The following is a 17,920-nucleotide window of genomic DNA, read 5'->3' as shown; positions in this document are numbered from 1 at the left end:
CAGTGGGAAGAAACCCCCCCTCTCTCCCCCGTCCCTGTGCTTCTGACTAACCCCATGGCCTTCTCTGTCTCTCTCTTACCCTCCTGTTTAACCACTAATGCCTGCGTTTGTCTGCGTGGCCCCTGCCTGCGTCCGTCTGCGCAGGTCTGTGGTCACCAAAGAGGCCTGCAGCGTCTCTGTGCGCATGAAGCAGGTGGAGGAACTGTGAGTAGGACTCTGCCTCTCTCCTTGCTCCTCCATGCCTCCATGCCTGCGTGTGTGTGTGTGTGTGTGTGTGTGTGTGTGTGTGTGTGTGTGTGTGTGTGTGATGAGGGACAGTGTCCAAAATCCTCCACCATCCAGGACACCCCTTCAGTGTCTCCTTGCTCCCTTTTTTGTGTATTCTGTTTCGTTCCCCCCCATTTCTCGTCACCTCTTCTATTTGTCAAGATGATAGAAGCAGTTCATTTTCCACGCAGAGACTGGATGTTTTTTTTTTTTTTTTTTTTAACCAGGTTGATTTGCTGCAGGCAGACAGTCACAGACTCCCCCCCACTGAAACTAAACAGTCTTGCTGTGAGTCATGTGACTAAGTTCAGTGGAGGTGGGCGGAGCTGAGAGCTGGTGTGACGTGATTGGTTCACACTCTGGCTTTTGACATGCTAAGTGGTTGAACAAAGCCCCCAGACCGTGTCCATATGTCCGTCACTCTCTTCCTCTGGAGGCCGGTCTCTCCTTCAGCTGTTGCTGTTCTGCCTGCTGGCTCGTGCTGATCGTTGTGACCGTGACGTTCTTGGTGCTTTGTGCTGTGGTGGCTCATTTGTGCTCAGTTTCCATACAGAAGAATGTTACATCTGTAGCATGTTTTATACCAGACAAGCTTTACTATATTGTGGACCATTTTGTCTATGACTATACAACAACTTGTTGGGGTGCCCCTTGGGGCGCCTCAGGAGCACTCTCTAGAACTGGGCTACCCATCCTTGAACCTGGAGGGCCGCTGTGCCTGTATGCTGCTTCTCCAGCCAGGCCTGTAATACGCGATTTGAGTTCTTATTATCCTGATCACACCAATTCGGCCTCCATCTCTGCCTCTGAGAGAGTTAACGGATTTGGAAAGGGCTGCAGGACCTGTTGGACCGCGGCCCTCCAGGAGCGGGGATGAGTAACCCCTGCCGTAAGGGATGCTTACCCGCTCGTCCCCCTCCCCTCCGCAGGTACGGCGCTCTGCTGGAGCTGGGGGAGAAGCGCAAGGACATGCTGGAGAAGAGCTGCAAGAAGTTCATGCTGTTCCGCGAGGCCAACGAGCTGCAGCAGTGGATCAACGAGAAGGAGGGCGCGCTCACCAACGAGGAGGTGGGCTCCGACCTGGAGCAGGTGGAGGTGCTGCAGAAGAAGTTCGACGACTTCCAGAAGGTAGGAGGCGAGAGCAGCAGCAGCAGCAGGGCGGTTAACTGGAATTGCACCGGGCCTTGACCTTGTAAATGACGGGAATGCTTCTGCCAGCGTTTTCCCCACAGCTGGTGCCGGTGCAGACGCAGCAGGGTCTTAGCGCGGTGTGTTTGTGTTTTGCAGGACCTGAAGGCCAACGAGTCGCGTCTGAGGGACATCAACAACGTGGCGTCCGAGCTGGAGTCCGAGGGTCTGATGGCGGAGGATGCCCCGATTGTGCAGGCACAGGTGAGGGGTGTGGCCACGTGTGATGGGTGTGGCCTCAGTGCCCGCAAGACGGACTTTGAAAAAAGAAAAAGAAAATTTCATACTTGCCAATCTGAATATAGGCTTTCTCTTTTGTGTATGTTGAAGCCCTTTGCTGAAAATTATAAGAACTTTTTTCCGTTGTGGTTACTGAGATATTAAAAAAGATAGTTGGTACACCATTTAATGTTAAGTCGATTATAAAATAAACAGAGAGAGATTAACTTTGTCATTCTGTCTGTCCCTTTCTTCTTTCTCTTAGCAACAAGAAATGCTGGGTGCTGCACCTGGAAAGGTAAGATTCCTTATTGTTCTGAAGATAAAGACATTGATTAGTAATATGCTTTATAAATAGTAGATAAACTAAGTTTATATGGTTTATTATTATACTTAAGTATTATACTTATTAAAGTCCTTAACACAGAATTTCCTCAGTAAATATCCAGCTGTGTAAATGGGTAACATACAAATTGTACTTAAGTCACTATGGATAAGCGTGTCTGCTAAGCACCTTAAGTGCAACGTAAAGCTGTATGAGCCGTTGTTGGTGCATAATGATAAGGTAAAACTTCCTAAGTCTGATCTACCTTTGTCCTACCATTCTGTCTGCAGGATGAAGCTGATTCCAAAACTGCATCTCCATGGAAGGTAAAGAACAGATTGTTCTCAGTTTTTTTGGCAGCTATAGGGCAAAGCATTTGAGCTGAAAATTTTGGTTTAACTCTTAATGGTGTAGTCATTTATGCCTCTATTATGTTACACCCATCCCAAGCATGAGACCACAATTCAGCGCATAAATTTGAACATAATTGGGTAAAAAGTATTGCTTTGTGAACTATATTGCATTACACTTCATATATTGCATTCACAGTGTTTTACATACAGTTTACATGACGTGACATGCATAAAGGACTCAAGAAATGCATGGCGTAAAACCAGCAGTTCGTCTTCGTGTTGTATGACTTGACATTTTGACGTTGGGGGTTTTCCATGAACCTGTGTACTGACATGATGTGTTCGTGTTGAATGGAGAATATATTTTGAGGGGGCGGTGTCTTCCACACACACACACACACACACACACACACTTTTCCTATGAAAATAAGTGCATCCATTTCTTGACTGTGCTCACTGTTCATAAAGGGTAGACTATGCACTAGAGTACAGTCAGGGTGGAAATGTCAGTTACACCACCCCCACACGTACAAAAGACAGTAAAGGCAATAGTCACACCTCAGGGCATAAATAATTCACTCTCCCAATACTGCAAGTATATCATGATATGCATCTTGCCGGTATGGCCTGGTAATTTGCTCTGAAGCTTCTGCCACATGCATACAGATTACACACCATAATACTCACTCGTAGTGGCTGAGATCAATTTGAAGTCCACATACAGTGTTTTTTTTTAATATTATTGCCATCTGTTCTATGTTTTTAATGGACCACTCCATAAATTTGCGGCATAGGAACATTAAGATTAACATCACATTGCAGTAGTCTTTACCATTGCTGTACAATTTAAACTGAAAGTAGACAACTCTGACTGTATGTGGACTTATAATTTCACTGCATGGTTGATAATTCTGGGGTCCTCTTTGTGGTTGGAGGTTGTGTGCTGTAGTCTTGAGTAACTGTAGAGGATTGGGGTTTACGGGAATGTAAGACCTGCTTTCTCGACTAACATGGTGACTCTGTTGACTGGTGTGGTGTCTTTTTTTGTTTTTTTTGTTCCCCTCCCCTTTCTGCTCTTATTTTTCGTTTCAATCTAGTCTGTACGCTTGACTGTACAAACGGTGGCTAACTTTAATGCTATCAAGGTAAGAGTTACAGCCCCCCCCACCCTCCCATTCTCACCCATCACCCCGACCGTCTTTGTCTCTGTCCCCCCCCCCCGCATCATGTTCTCTGTGTCCGGGCAGTTAACCCGTCCGCATGGCCTGGCGCCTGTCAATCATCCACCCATCGCGTCTTGTGGAGTTCCTGTGTGTCCTTGGTCCCCCTGTCTCCTCCATGTCCCTGAGGGACCTCATCAATTCATTCAGTTTTTTTTTTTTACTCCATTTTTTATTTCTTGTGATTAATGAAATTAAAGCTGTCAACTGAATCTCTACCATCTTAAGCAAGTATTAAGAATTTTTTTGTCAAAAGCTTAGCTTGGGATAAGTACAAAAAGAAGCACAAGGCCAGATGCCCTCTTGGATAGCTTTATAATGAACCGCCCTGTGATTGGACTATATATGTCCACTGCGGTTTGGCTGTCGTAACCCTTCCCTCCTTGTCACCCATAGCTGAGCATCCGGATGTGTACAAATATGTGTACAAACTTAATGGGAAGTTGCCTTTTAACCCTCAGGAAACTTAGTTCCTTCAATGTTGATCAGAAAGAATCACATATGATGAGGTCAGTTCCTCTCAGAAGGGTCACTAGGGTTCAGTGTCTTCATTACAGATAAGCACAAATAATCAAGAGATTAAAATTAATCAAACAATTTTGTGGTCTAAAACACAAGACTTGATTCTGTAGATCTCACGAACAGGTCAGTTCCTGCCAAATCAGGTTTGTTTTCAGATGGCCTACATTTCTGCCCAGGACCCGTGAGCCGATTGGCCAATGTCCAAGGGGCTTGTTTTGATTGGATGTCAGCATAGCCCCGAGGAACCTCTGATTGGTGGTGACGTTGCGCTGCTGCGTTTCTCAGGAGCTGAACGAGCGCTGGAGGTCCCTGCAGCAGCTGGCTGAGGAGAGGAGCAATCTTCTGGGAAGTGCCCATGAAGTTCAGAGATTCCACAGGTACACACACTGTATCCATCTCAGCTGTCTCATATTTCATACCTGCAAAAAACACACACATATACACACACACACACACACACACACACACACACGCGCTGAATTTATTTACTTTGTAACAATCTCGCACAGGGATGCTGATGAGACCAAAGAGTGGATCGAGGAGAAAAACCAGGCCCTTAACACCGATAACTACGGCCATGACCTGGCCAGCGTTCAGGCCCTGCAGCGGAAGCACGAGGGCTTCGAGAGAGACCTGGCTGCCCTGGGAGACAAGGTGAGTGTGAGGGGAAGGACAAACGTCTTGACAGAAGAAACAGCAGGCTTGTTTTACAGTTAAAGAGAAGAAAGACTGTGGCAAATGTAAACTTAAAATGCTGTCCAACAGTTTTGGAATCAGAGCCAGTATATCTCTCATTAAACATGGGAGAGGATACTGTGTGCCACTGTTGCTGCAATGTCTTCCGTTTCCTGTAGCTGACGGCTTGACGACACCCTCCGTTTTCTGTACCTGAGCGCCTGTTGGCATGATCTGTTTCCTGTGTCAGAGGTTCTGTTGGGATGCTCTGTTTCCTGTACGTGAGGGCCTGTTTTGATGCTCTGTGGTTTGCGTGCAGGTTAACTCCCTGGGGGAGACTGCTGATAGGCTCATCCAGTCCCACCCTGAGGCCGCGGACGACATCAAGGACAAATGCACCGAGCTGAACACGGCCTGGAGCAGCCTGGTGGGCCGGGCCGACCAGCGCAAGGACAAGCTGGGCAACTCCCACGACCTGCAGCGCTTCCTCAGCGACTTCCGGTGAGGGGGGGCAAGGGGAAAGCTTGTAGTTTGTGCTAGTGGCCGAGCTGTGGGAATGGGATGTGACAGTTAGTAAAAATGTTCATAATGACGGATTCTCCTGTTTTCTCCCCAACACACACACACACAGAGACCTGATGTCCTGGATTAACGGAATCAGGGGCCTGGTGTCGTCTGATGAGCTGGCCAAGGATGTAACCGGAGCCGAGGCACTGCTGGAGAGACACCAGGTACGGCCCACCTGTGCACAGCTGAGACTCCAGAGGCTAAACAAAGGCAGTTCACTCACCGAGGAAACGTGCCTCAGACATCCTGCTGCTCCACACTGCCCCATGCATCACTGGGATCAGTGGGTTCATTCAGGAAAAAAATGAAGAAATGTCCCTCCCGTGTGAGGAGGGGGGGTTTTCTTCTGCTCCCACTCGTCTCCTCACTCCCCCCCTCTGTCTGCCCCCCTTCCTGTTCCGCACAGGAGCACCGCACCGAGATCGACGCCCGCGCCGGCACCTTCCAGGCCTTCGAGCAGTTCGGCCAGCAGCTGCTGGCGCGGGGCCACTACGCCAGCCCCGAGATCCAGGAGAAGCTGGAGACGCTGGACGGCGAGCGGGCCGACCTGGAGAAGGCCTGGGTGCAGCGCCGCATGATGCTGGACCAGTGCCTGGAGCTGCAGGTGAGGCCGGCGGCAGCGGAAGTGCAGCCCAGGCACAGGTTCACGTAAACTCATGTGCATGCACGTGCACACGCATATGTAATGATAAGGACACACCTAAATAGCCGGAGGCAGAGGAAGTCCAGCCCACGCACAGAGTCACTCACACACACACACACACATTCTCTCTCTATCTCTCTCTCACATTAACTCACATACGCGTGCATGAATGTGCACGCACGCACATGCATACATAAGCACACGCGTGGATACCCACACCCAAAAACAGGTGTAAATGCAAACTGAATGGGATACACACACTTCTGTATGATCACACACCCACATACACATGCATGTATACACAGTACATTACATTGTTGTCATTTAGTGAATGTTCTTATTGTCATTGTGTCTACATCATAACCCTTCTCATTAATCACAGTTAGGGCACAAGAATGTCACTAAAGAATGAATTAATAGTAAGATGCAAGAGAAGAGATGACAGAATCTGTAAGGCAGTGCTTGATTGCGGGAGCACCTGTGCTGAGGAGGGTATGGAAGTCTTGCAGTGGGAGTGAGCCCTCTCTGTGTGCGTCTTCCCCCCCTCCCCTTGCAGCTGTTTAACCGTGACTGCGAGCAGGCGGAGAACTGGATGGCGGCTCGCGAGGCCTTCCTGGCCAGCGACGACAAGGGTGACTCCCTGGACAGCGTGGAGGCGCTCATCAAGAAGCACGAAGACTTCGACAAGGCCATCAACGTCCAGGTCAGTGTGTCTGCCCACGTCCTCATCACAGCAAATCCCCCCCCACTCGTCTGCTGGCTAGACACTCAAGGTTATCACTGTAATGTGATAGTGTTTGCAGCAAAAATAGTAGTAGTTTCTCATCTGCAGAAACTAACTGGTGAAGGGTAACTCAAGCGTACAACAACTACTGCACAATATATTTTCTTTGCTTCTGTTTGCATATTTTAATGATTTCTACAAGTTCAGAACACTACATTAGTGTCATTTAGCAGATGTCCTTATCCAGAGGTTACTGGATCTTTTTCCTGTATGAGCGCAGGCTGTGTTTGACTGTGTTGAATGTCCTTCCTGTCTGCACAGGAAGAGAAAATCGCTGCCCTGCAGTCCTTCGCAGACCAGCTGATCGGAGCGGACCACTACGCCAAGCCCGAGATTTCCGCCCGCCGCAACGAGGTTCTGGACAGGTAAGCGACTGACCCTTGACCCCTGACTCCGCCCCGCCGTCTCACAGCCCTGGTCACACGCTCTCTCCGCGCCCCCCAGGTGGCGGCGGCTGAAGGCGAAGATGATCGAGAAGCGCTCCAAGCTGGGCGAGTCCCAGACACTGCAGCAGTTCAGCCGCGACGTGGACGAGATCGAAGCCTGGATCAGCGAGAAGCTGCAGACCGCCACTGATGAATCCTACAAGGACCCCACCAACATCCAGGTATGGAGCTCCGACCCCAGCGCCAGACCTCAGATCAGAGTGGGGGGGGTTTTTTTTAATGAAATGGCATTTACTTCCTTTTTGATCAATGCCTTTTGAACGATTTCTTCAAGCAAATCTGACTTATTTTTCTCCCAGGTCAGTGAGTGATGTGTGTTCCCTTATGTTTAATAGATCTGTGTCCTACATTTTTTTTCTTCGTCCCCTTAATCCTTTTTCGTAATAATTGTTCCCCCCTCCCTCTGTGATATTGAGTAAAGGTCATTACTGCTCTTGTCCTGTCCCCCCCCCGTTAATAATTACTGCATTGTGATTTTCCCCCCAGCCTGTCAATGGCATTAAAACTGAATCTGTCTTTGTTTCTATTGTCTGTTTTTAGCTGTCCAAACTGCTGGTAAGTGGAGTAGTGTGTCAGACCACTAATATCTGTAGGGATCCTTCACTCGTGTCTGTGTCTCTGCCATCTGTAGACACATAGTCCTTTTAGCTGGATTTCCATCCGTCTGTCTCGTGTTCATCTGCACCTACATGAGTGCTTGCTTCTTAATGTTTTATTTGACCTGTAAATGCACATTTTATTATTGTACTTAGATATGTGGTTTTGTCCTGTGCCATTATTAGGCTGTCACTTTTAAGTTGCTGGGTGTGGCTTCCATTTTTTTTTTTTTGTTTTTCGCCTTAACAAGTTGGGTTGTCCTTTAAACTCGTTCCACACGTTGTGTGATGTCACAATTGAAAGGTCTCGTTACCAAATGAAAATCAGTTATTCAGGTATTACAAAAAAGTAAGTTAGGTCGATATATCTGCTCCCCTATGTTGGAAAATGTTGTACTGGGTTTTAGTCTTAAGATCCTGATAAGAATCTAATTGGGTTTTTATCTGATTTTTGGCTAGAAAGATAAACGCACTAGGTTGTCTAAATTTTATTTGCAGAACTGCAAATGCTGACGCTACCAAAATGACTATCGTTGGTAGTACTTTGGCTTTCAGACGAATATGAAAAAATAGGGATGAGTGAGTGGAGGGGGAGGATGCAGCTGCGTGAGGTTCAGCTTTGCTCTAAGCTTTCATTAGAAGGCTAATGTTTTTTGCTAGCGGTTTTTGTCGAGCCAAATCTGTGTGCTTAATCAGCTCTGCATTGCCGTCGATGCAGCTAATTGTAGTCAGGAGGCTGGGTTCTCGGTGCACGAGTGCCGGCCAGACTGCAGGACGTAGACCGCTTCCTCCCTCACTCTCTGGCTCGAACGCAGGTGTGGAACGACATTTAAAACACTCTCCAAAGGTGCTCCAGAAACATTCGCTGTGTTCCGGAGGATTACTTCACCTCATTTTGTGTCATTTTTTTCCACCCACGTGTCTTTGTCGGTCACTGGTGGTGTCTGTAGGACTCAGAAGTGCTGTCTGTCTACTTCATGGTGTGCTTTTAGTTCTGGCTGTCGTTTTCACTTTCACCTCCATTTTTCGTTTTTCAGAGTCAGTTATGAGTAGCCCTCCACACTCCCAATTGTATCTGTTGCAGTTGTTGACTACCATATTTACACCTAAGTGTGTACATCTTGGTCAGACACCTTAACAAGACTGATCTAGACTTGAAGATTAAAGGGAGATCAAAATTTTTTGACTATAACACCAACTGTATTAGAACAGGGTTACACACACACACACACACACACTTCTTAGCACGTTTTTTCCACAGTGAGGATAGGTGAGCAGGGTTTATATGGATAGCATCAAAGTGGAAAACCTGCAGTATGCCACAGCAAAGTGCATCCATAATCTCAACCAGCTGCTGTAAGTTGTTTGTTACACCACACGCACGCGCACACACACACACACACACACGCACGCACGCACGCACGCACGCACGCGCGCACACACACACACACACACGCACGCTGACTCCCAGCAGTCCTGTCAGAAGCTTCCTGCTCCGTGTGCTTGCTGCAGCTTTGTTCTGACTCTGACACTCTGTCCCCTCCCCGCGCCGCTGGCCACAGAGCAAACACCAGAAGCACCAGGCCTTCGAGGCGGAGCTGCACGCCAACGCCGACCGCATCCGCGGCGTGATCGACACGGGCAACTCGCTCATCCAGAGGGGGGCCTGTGCCGGCAGCGAGGACGCCGTCAAGGTAACGGAGGTCCCCAAAACCTACCACGCATGTTGACTGTAAAAACTAGCAGGGAAATTGATTTGATTTTATTTTATGTTCCTTTTCAGGATGGGGGGAGGGGGCATTATACGGGTTCTGCAATGGGAATATTAGTATTTGCAGCTCTGATAGTTTTCCAGTAATATCATTTGATGCAAAAGGTCACTTGTCTATGGACTTACTCCTCACCCTCACTAGGGCTTTATGTAACGGTCTCATGTTCAGTGTTTCTTTTTTCCTTTTTGAAGGCTGGATAGGAGTTACTGTGCGCAGTTTGACAGCGCTTCTTGCATGTGTGATTCCCGCAGGTGCGTCTCAATGCCCTTGATGACCAGTGGCAGTTCCTGGTGAACAAGTCTGCGGAGAAGAGCCAGAAGCTGAAGGAGGCCAACAAGCAGCAGAACTTCAACACTGGCATTAAGGACTTCGACTTCTGGCTGTCAGAGGTAACGACCCCTCACAATAAATGAAAAAATAATTCCAGCTATTCATTGTTCAGTTATCGCTGTTTTGCTCTGAAATGTAGACTATCAGAACAAAGCGCAGTTACATTTTTCCCCATCATCCACACCGTCAATCCTGTGTGGTCTTATAACTCCAATAACATCTCAAAGATGTTCTAACACAAACAGTGGTGATGTGAATAAGCAATATGTCCATCACTGACAGCTGTCTTCCCTCCCACTCTCTAGGTGGAGGCTTTGCTTGCCTCTGAGGATTATGGGAAGGATTTGGCCTCCGTTAACAATCTGCTGAAGAAGCACCAGCTCCTGGAGGCTGATATTTCTGCCCATGAGGTAGGTCTCCCTGCTTGCCTGTTTGTGATAGCAGCTATTCTGACTATGGAAGAGTGTCCAGTTATTGTCCTCTCATTGTCCAGTCAAAATGCGTATAGATGATTTATTGTTTTGTATAGTTACATATATAGTACATTTACAATAAATATGCAATAAATAAATATAGTTGAAAAGCAATTATGACATTCATTACACATGTCTTACTTGTAAGGTGCTGAGAACATTTCAGTTTGATTATTCAAGTGCATTTTTGGGTCAAATTTATTGCTAAAATGTACAAGGAGGTTTGCATGTTTTGAAAAGTCAGTGATGACAGGAAAAGGTAAATTGGGGAATGTGTGGAGTGCCTTGTCCTGACCACACTCTCTGACCCTCCCCACCTCCTACAGGACCGGCTGAAGGACCTGAACGGCCAGGCCGACAGCCTGATGGCCAGCAACGCCTTCGACACCTCGCAGGTGAAGGACAAGCGGGACGCCGTTAACGGCCGTTTCACCAAGATCAAGAGCATGGCCGCTGGCCGCCGCGCCAAGCTCAACGAGTCGCACCGCCTGCACCAGTTCTTTAGGGATCTGGATGATGAAGAGTCTTGGATCAAGTGAGTCTGCCCCCTGTAGGCCAGCTGCAGTGCAGTGTTTTAGTTGGCACATTCATTCTGGCAGCGCTTTTGGTCAGACACAAACGGTCCTGATTAAGTTTGTGTTTAAGCACATCTAGCGTACCTTTGCGTAAAGTGCTATCAGTAACAGTAGTCTCTGCTAACGCTGCTGCGTGCTTCTCCCTTGCAGAGAAAAGAAGTTGCTCGTCAGCTCGGAGGATTACGGACGTGACTTGACAGGAGTGCAGAATCTGAGGAAGAAACACAAGAGGCTGGAAGCTGAGTTGGCCGCCCACGAGCCGGCCATACAGGTAAGAGTCTGAGAACGCTCCCAGTCCCTTCAGGTGTCAGGTGAAGCTCTGCGTGTGTAAAATTTTTACCACTGGCTCTGTTGGCGATGTGCTCTTATTCCTGCCTCTCTCTCTCTCTCTCTCTCTCCCCAGTCTGTTCTGGACACTGGGAAGAAGCTGTCTGATGATAACACCATCGGGCAGGAGGAGATCCAGCAGAGGCTGGCTCAGTTTGTGGAGCACTGGAAGGAGCTGAAAGATCTGGCTGCTGCACGGTACGTCTGTCTGCTGGAGGCTGAGACGGTCAGCCAACCGCAGCCTTATTACTCCTGTGTCACCATTCACCAGCTGTCTGTCTCTCAGCCTGAGGAATGTATGCAGGTTATTCCCTGACTGTGTGTGTGTGTGTGTGTGTGTGTGTGTGTGTAGAGGACAGAGGCTGGAGGAGTCTCTGGAGTACCAGCAGTTCGTGGCGAACGTAGAAGAGGAGGAGGCGTGGATCAATGAGAAGCTAAACCTGGTGGGAAGTGAGGATTATGGGGACACGCTGGCAGCTGTGCAGGTGAGCGGTCGGGTGGAGGGTGTGTGTGCGTGAGCGTGTGCGTCACTGTGCGCGCATGTGCATGAATATGTGTCCATGCGTGCGTTTGTGTGCATAGATATTTGCAGTGTTTGAATGTGTTAAGACAATGGAGTGTAAACTGTGTTTGGGAGCGTAACATGAGTTCTGTGTGCACCGTTGACATTTTATATCCTCTTGTACAGGGATTGCTGAAGAAGCACGAGGCCTTTGAGACAGACTTCACGGTGCACAGGGACAGAGTGAACGACGTGTGTGTGAACGGAGACGAGCTCATCAACAAGGTACAGCTCACTGAGACACACTCGCTCACTCGATCTCACACACACACACACACACACTGATGAGGGGTCTGACGTGGCCGTGTCGTGCTGTCCCGCAGAATAACCACCACGTGGACAACATCAGCGCTAAGATGAAGGCGCTGAGGGGCAAGGTGTCGGAGCTGGAGAGGGCGGCGGCCCAGAGGAAGGCCAAGCTGGACGAGAACTCCGCCTTCCTGCAGTTCAACTGGAAGGCCGACGTGGTGGAGTCCTGGATCGGTACGTAGAGTGGGCCGGGGCCGAGAGCAGGACAGGACTGTGAGAGAGAGAGAGATGCAGAACCCAGACTCTCGCACCAGAAGTAAAAAGCTTGTGCTCTCGCAGGTGAGAAGGAGAACAGCCTGAAGACGGACGATTACGGCCGAGACCTGTCCTCCGTGCAGACACTGCTCACTAAACAGGTACAGTTTCACCTGTCGTCTGTCACGACACCTGAAACGGAAGCGTTTGGGGACAGGCTTGTCCTTGTTTTGTTGTCCTCACACTTGTGTTTTTCCCCTCTCTCCCTCTCTCCCTCTCTCTCTATCCCTCTCTCTCTCCCTCCCTCTCTCTCTCTCCCTCTCTCTCTCTCTCTCTCTCTCTCTCTCTCTCTCTCTCTCTCTCTCTCTCTCTCCCTTTCTCTCTCTCTCTTGCTCGTTCTCTTTCTCTCTCTCTCTCTCTGTCGCTCCCCCTCTCTCCCTCTCTGTCCCCCTCTCCCTCTTTCTTTCTCCCTCTCTCTCCCTCTTTCTCTCTACCTCTCCCTCTCTCCCATCTCCCACCTCCCCTCTCTCTCGGTTGAGCAGGAGACCTTCGACGCAGGGCTGCAGGCCTTCCAGCAGGAGGGCATCACCAACATCACGGCGCTGAAGGACCAGCTGCTGGCGGCCAAACACGTGCAGTCCCGCGCCATCGAGGACCGCCACGCCGCCCTCATCAAGCGCTGGAACCAGCTGCTCTCCAACTCCTCCGCCCGCAAGAAGAAGCTTCTGGAAGCCCAGGAACACTTCAGGAAGGTGGGTGCGGGGGGAGGGCTGTGGAGGAGTTAGACTGACCCAAACATTGTTAGTTGTGGTAACTTACCGGTTGCTTATGGTCTTAGTGACCATTCAGAAAGTGTATAACTTTGCGTAACTTGCGTAACTTGTTTTCTTGAGAGGTCATATGGAGGAGACCTTTTACCCATTGCAGGCATTATAGCAGGATGTTTGTGTGGTTATGGAACAGGACAACAAGGAGGGAACATCTTTACGAACCGTGTCTGCCCTCTCTCAACACCCCTCCCTCCCCCTCCCGCCCCCGCTAGGTGGAGGACCTCTTCCTGACCTTCGCCAAGAAGGCGTCGGCCTTCAACAGCTGGTTCGAGAACGCGGAGGAGGACCTGACGGACCCGGTGCGCTGCAACTCGCTGGAGGAGATCCGCGCCCTGCGTGAGGCCCACGAGGCCTTCCGCTCCTCCCTCAGCTCCGCCCAGGCCGACTTCAACCAGCTGGCCGAGCTGGACCGCCAGATCAAGAGCTACCAAGTGGTGTCCAACCCCTACACCTGGTTCACCATGGAGGCGCTGGAGGAGACCTGGAGGAACCTGCAGAAGATCATCAAGGTGAGAGGGAGTGGCCCCGGCTCCTGTCGTCCCTGGTCTGGTGATGCAAATTATCTGATCCTAATAAGCAAGTAATTCCAACTTTTTATACAGAATTTTTCACTCCACTCTGTGTACATAATATATGTATTTGTGTGTGTGTGTGTGTCACTCTCATAGATACATTTTATTGTTTGATACATATATAAAATATATGAATTGTTTTATGTGTGCATGTACAATATTCACATGGCCCAATACTGCAGTTCACTAACTGAGTAATTCCTGTCTTGTTTCTATACAGAATTTTTGCACATGGTCTAGTCTGTGTGTGCATGTTATTAATATACAAGCATGTTCCGTGTGTGTGTGTGTGTGTGTGTGTGTGTGTGTGTGTGTATAGATGTATATGAATGTGTACACACACGTATGTATATGTGTATGTAAATATATGTACGTTTGTATTTGTGACAGTGTGTGCTTGTATGTATGTATGTATGTATATGCTATATGCACACGGCCCTCTACAGTCCTTACGGCCTGATACTGCAGCTGAGTAACACACGGGCGCCTAACTCCGCTGTCGCTGTGCTCAGGAGCGGGAGCTGGAGCTGCAGAAGGAACAGCGACGTCAGGAGGAGAACGACAAGCTGCGGCAGGAGTTCGCGCAGCACGCCAACGCGTTCCACCAGTGGCTGCAGGAGACCAGGTGGGGGCGCTGCAGAGCACAGAGGACACCAGAGAGAACCTTCCGCCTGGATGTTTTTTCTAAACGCTTCCTGATAAGAGTTGATTTAATTATAACGGATAAGTAAATATTTTATTGCCGTGCTTTTTGTGTGCTACATGACTCAACATACAGAATCCATCTGGATGAGTGCATGTTAGTTCCGGTACTTAATAACGGTGATCTTGTGGGGAGGGTCCACCTGGTCATTTTTACTATAGCAGAGACATATCTCCTTGAAATTCGCATCCTGCTTAGTCGTCTCCTGCCTATCTCAGTATCTTCGTTTTCTGTAGAAAAGCAATCATTGTATGTAAAGCATGCTTTGCTGTGGGCGGGGGAAGTTACAGCTGTATGCAACTACGCTAGTAGTTGGTGGCCGTTTCCTTGGAAACAGGCCTGACACTGGTGGGGTTTTTGTGTCGGTGGCCGTGTCATGTTGCTTGTTCTGAAGTTGACATTACATGTGCAATGCTGACGCCCCTGTATGGTTTAACTGTTGTTCTCTCTCTCTTTTTTTTGTCTTCCCTTCTCCCCACCCCTCCCGCCCTTTTCCTGCTACCTGATGCTTGGATCACTTTTCTGATCAGGACATATCTTCTGGATGGGTTAATATCACATTTTTTTCCTGTCTTTTCTATTGCTGTGTGTTATGTATGTGTAAATGTTGTTGTTTTCAAAGTAGAGGGGTAAAAAAAATTCCATGCTGGTTACTAAATTCGTGGTGTCATCCCACCGGTGAGTAAAATGAATGTGGAAGCACTTGGCAGTAAGTGTCTGTCTGTGATTGGTTCGTGTACTTGATTAGATCATTCCCTGATGATTAGGTCATTTCCTGTCTTTCTTCAAAATCCACATCTCATAGTCATGCTTGTAGAGTTCAAAATTCATTCAAGTGTATTTTTCCAGGCTAAAATCATTTTTTTTTTTTTTTATTGACGGGCACTTACTGCTGGTGTTACCATGGAAACTGATGTTGGAAAAACTGGATTTATGTAGTCCTTTGACATGCAGACCCACTAAGTACTGTGTTTGTGTGTTGTAAAGTACCCAAATTGATGTGTAAACATTAACCCCCTCTTGAGTGTTTTCTCCTTTCTGTTCTTTCATTTTTTTCCTTTTACTTTTCATCTTCGCGCTGAGACATGATGGCTTTGTTTTTGATATAGTTTCTTCCTTCCTCTGTCTGTGTGTCTTTAAATTGTTTTTTTTTTCTTTCTCTGTCCATTGGTATTCACACTATTCCCTCCCGACCCCCCCCCCTCCCTCCCCCTTTTCTAAATAGCATAGCCTATCGGCGGGTTATCCGTGTCTATCAGTACGAAGTCGGTGATGATCTTTCCGGAAGGTTTTTTTCCTTTTTCTGGTTTTCTTTGGCCTCTCCCAGCTCCCCTCCCTCCCTCTCCCCCCCGTCTCGATCACCCCGCCCCCCTACCCCCCCCCTTCCCCTCCCTCCCCACCTTCTGGGTTGTTGCTCCTCACGCATTTGAGTCTCAACCCCCCGTTTGAGCTCTGTGTTCAGTTTCCTCTTGACTAACACTCACCGCACTGTGGCTTCTCTAAAACGGGGTTTTTTGACCTCCTGGTTCAGCTGCTTTACTCCAAGACTGGCTGCGTATAATACTTCTCCAAAGGGTGTATGGTTTTCTTTTGGGATTATAAATACATACAATTTTCTTTAATTTTCCTTTTACGGTTATATGCACCTAAAGAAAGGGGTTGAAACTGCAGCTGATTTTGGTTCTATTTTGATTTTGCTACAGCCTAATTTATCACTTCAAAGTCCTGTGAGACTTTTTAGTCACCACCCCTGAAAACTCATTTAAACTTAGGCTTCCTGGTCTGACTAAATAAGACAAATGAGACAGTGAAATCGGAGGATTTCTCAGGTGCAGTTTTTCTGCAGATGCATGCAGTTTCTACCCCTGAACGCAGAGGTCTTAACCTTGCATGGTATGGATACCATGGTATGCGTTGGCTTCTTTGGCATGCACAGAGTGGCACTGATAAAAAAGGGAGCCAAGTGCATTCTGGGAACACTGGTATAATCACATGTTGCACCCTGTGGCCCTGCAGGTAAGTCTTGAGGCAGACGTAACGCACCAAACCTCACTTCTACGAGGCCTTCGAAATTTTTTGTGGAAGTTTATTCTGGGGTTATCTTAGGAAATTAATGAAGTGAGGCAAAGATCAATTTTTACTCAGTTTAAAAAAAAAAAGACTAACCACTAATTTCAGCTTTTGTGTCCATACTGATCTATCCATTATTAAAGAGGTTCTCCGTTAATAGTCTCTAATTTGAGGGTTATTTCACCCAAAACAACAAGCATTTGAGAGGTCTAACCTGGTGTCTGTGTTCAGTTCAGTGGATCTTATTCCTTTTTGGTCTGGGAATTAATTTCACAAATCTGCACTTGGCTTCCAAAACCACGATAACTTTGTTTGTTGGATTTATTATTTTTTTATTATTTTATTTTAGTGTTTTGTGGATTTATACTGGCTGGTTTTGTCCTGTGGTGCTGTGACAGACTGGGTCACATTGGTCACCCTGTTTTAATATGACCACACCTCCTAGATCTTATCTCTCCCCACCTCGGTGGCATGTCCAGGAAGAGCGTTAGGAAGTTAGGACAAACTCTCGCAGTACATTCTATAAAGGTGTAATTTTTATCAGTGGTTAACATGTTTTAATTTGATTGAATCATCTGGAGGCTGGTGCAGTGTAGGGGACAAGGTGGGTGTGTCATTTGGTGGGTGTGGTTGAGGGGGTGGGCAGTGTTGGCCCCGCCCATTGCTCCCTCTCACTGCTGTCTGTGTCTGCAGGTCCTGTATGGTGGAAGAATCCGGAACTCTGGAATCACAACTTGAAGCCACTAAGGTGAGAACTGAGGGCACCGTGCAAAAATGTACTGCATTTTGCTGGATGTGATGGCGGCATGGTATTAGTCTGTACCCTATATTATACAGCAAGGTGAGTTATACACCCCCTGCTCCAGGGAGACTGGTGGAAATAAACCGGATGCATCAGTGGTATGGAGTCACATTACTGTCTTTGTGCAAAGTTTTATATTATGTATTTTGTATGTGCATGTAAAATAGCACTGCTTTACCAGGATTCATTAATGGACAAGTGTAGGTTTTTCTGGTTTGAGGAAAACACGGCCTTGATGTCTGGAAAGACTGAAGCCCTCACTGCCTGTGTAATGCTTGGGTGCTGTCTGTACAGTGGATGAGGTGTGGCGTGTGGGTGGATGAGGTGGTGTGACCGTTGCGGTGGCTCTGTGTGTCCACAGCGTAAGCACCAGGAGATCCGGGCCATGCGCAGCCAGCTGAAGAAGATCGAAGACCTGGGTGCAGCCATGGAGGAGGCCCTGATCCTGGATAATAAGTACACGGAGCACAGCACGGTGGGGCTGGCACAGCAGTGGGACCAGCTGGACCAGCTGGGCATGAGGATGCAGCACAACCTGGAGCAGCAGATCCAGGCCAGGTCAGAGAGAACACACGCACACACACACATAACCACC

At 48.2% G+C, this 17,920-nt stretch overlaps 1 protein-coding gene across 1 annotated transcript in view; it reads left to right on the top strand.

Annotated features, from left to right (window-relative positions):
* Positions 1-17,920, top strand: part of LOC118776562 (spectrin alpha chain, non-erythrocytic 1-like) — a 36,088-nt gene that overhangs the window by 16,068 nt on the left and 2,100 nt on the right. Inside the window, exons 22-53 of the mRNA XM_036526953.1 lie at positions 145-204; positions 1,197-1,395; positions 1,555-1,659; positions 1,940-1,972; positions 2,290-2,325; positions 3,450-3,497; positions 4,380-4,471; positions 4,604-4,748; positions 5,089-5,270; positions 5,401-5,500; positions 5,743-5,940; positions 6,536-6,682; positions 7,025-7,128; positions 7,208-7,370; positions 7,750-7,764; positions 9,368-9,499; positions 9,829-9,966; positions 10,213-10,317; positions 10,707-10,915; positions 11,106-11,226; positions 11,359-11,480; positions 11,635-11,767; positions 11,971-12,069; positions 12,168-12,327; positions 12,433-12,509; positions 12,891-13,100; positions 13,391-13,687; positions 14,263-14,375; positions 14,984-15,001; positions 15,679-15,741; positions 17,217-17,271; positions 17,687-17,883. Of these exons, the coding sequence (XP_036382846.1) occupies positions 145-204; positions 1,197-1,395; positions 1,555-1,659; positions 1,940-1,972; positions 2,290-2,325; positions 3,450-3,497; positions 4,380-4,471; positions 4,604-4,748; positions 5,089-5,270; positions 5,401-5,500; positions 5,743-5,940; positions 6,536-6,682; positions 7,025-7,128; positions 7,208-7,370; positions 7,750-7,764; positions 9,368-9,499; positions 9,829-9,966; positions 10,213-10,317; positions 10,707-10,915; positions 11,106-11,226; positions 11,359-11,480; positions 11,635-11,767; positions 11,971-12,069; positions 12,168-12,327; positions 12,433-12,509; positions 12,891-13,100; positions 13,391-13,687; positions 14,263-14,375; positions 14,984-15,001; positions 15,679-15,741; positions 17,217-17,271; positions 17,687-17,883 (3,876 nt within the window). The remainder of the gene's footprint in view (positions 1-144; positions 205-1,196; positions 1,396-1,554; positions 1,660-1,939; positions 1,973-2,289; positions 2,326-3,449; positions 3,498-4,379; positions 4,472-4,603; positions 4,749-5,088; positions 5,271-5,400; positions 5,501-5,742; positions 5,941-6,535; positions 6,683-7,024; positions 7,129-7,207; positions 7,371-7,749; positions 7,765-9,367; positions 9,500-9,828; positions 9,967-10,212; positions 10,318-10,706; positions 10,916-11,105; positions 11,227-11,358; positions 11,481-11,634; positions 11,768-11,970; positions 12,070-12,167; positions 12,328-12,432; positions 12,510-12,890; positions 13,101-13,390; positions 13,688-14,262; positions 14,376-14,983; positions 15,002-15,678; positions 15,742-17,216; positions 17,272-17,686; positions 17,884-17,920) is intronic.

Source organism: Megalops cyprinoides, chromosome 4, assembly GCF_013368585.1.
Source record: "Megalops cyprinoides isolate fMegCyp1 chromosome 4, fMegCyp1.pri, whole genome shotgun sequence".
Lineage (NCBI taxonomy): Eukaryota > Metazoa > Chordata > Actinopteri > Elopiformes > Megalopidae > Megalops > Megalops cyprinoides.
Note: the sequence above shows the minus strand (reverse complement) of the source record. Positions and strands in the feature narration are given on the sequence as shown.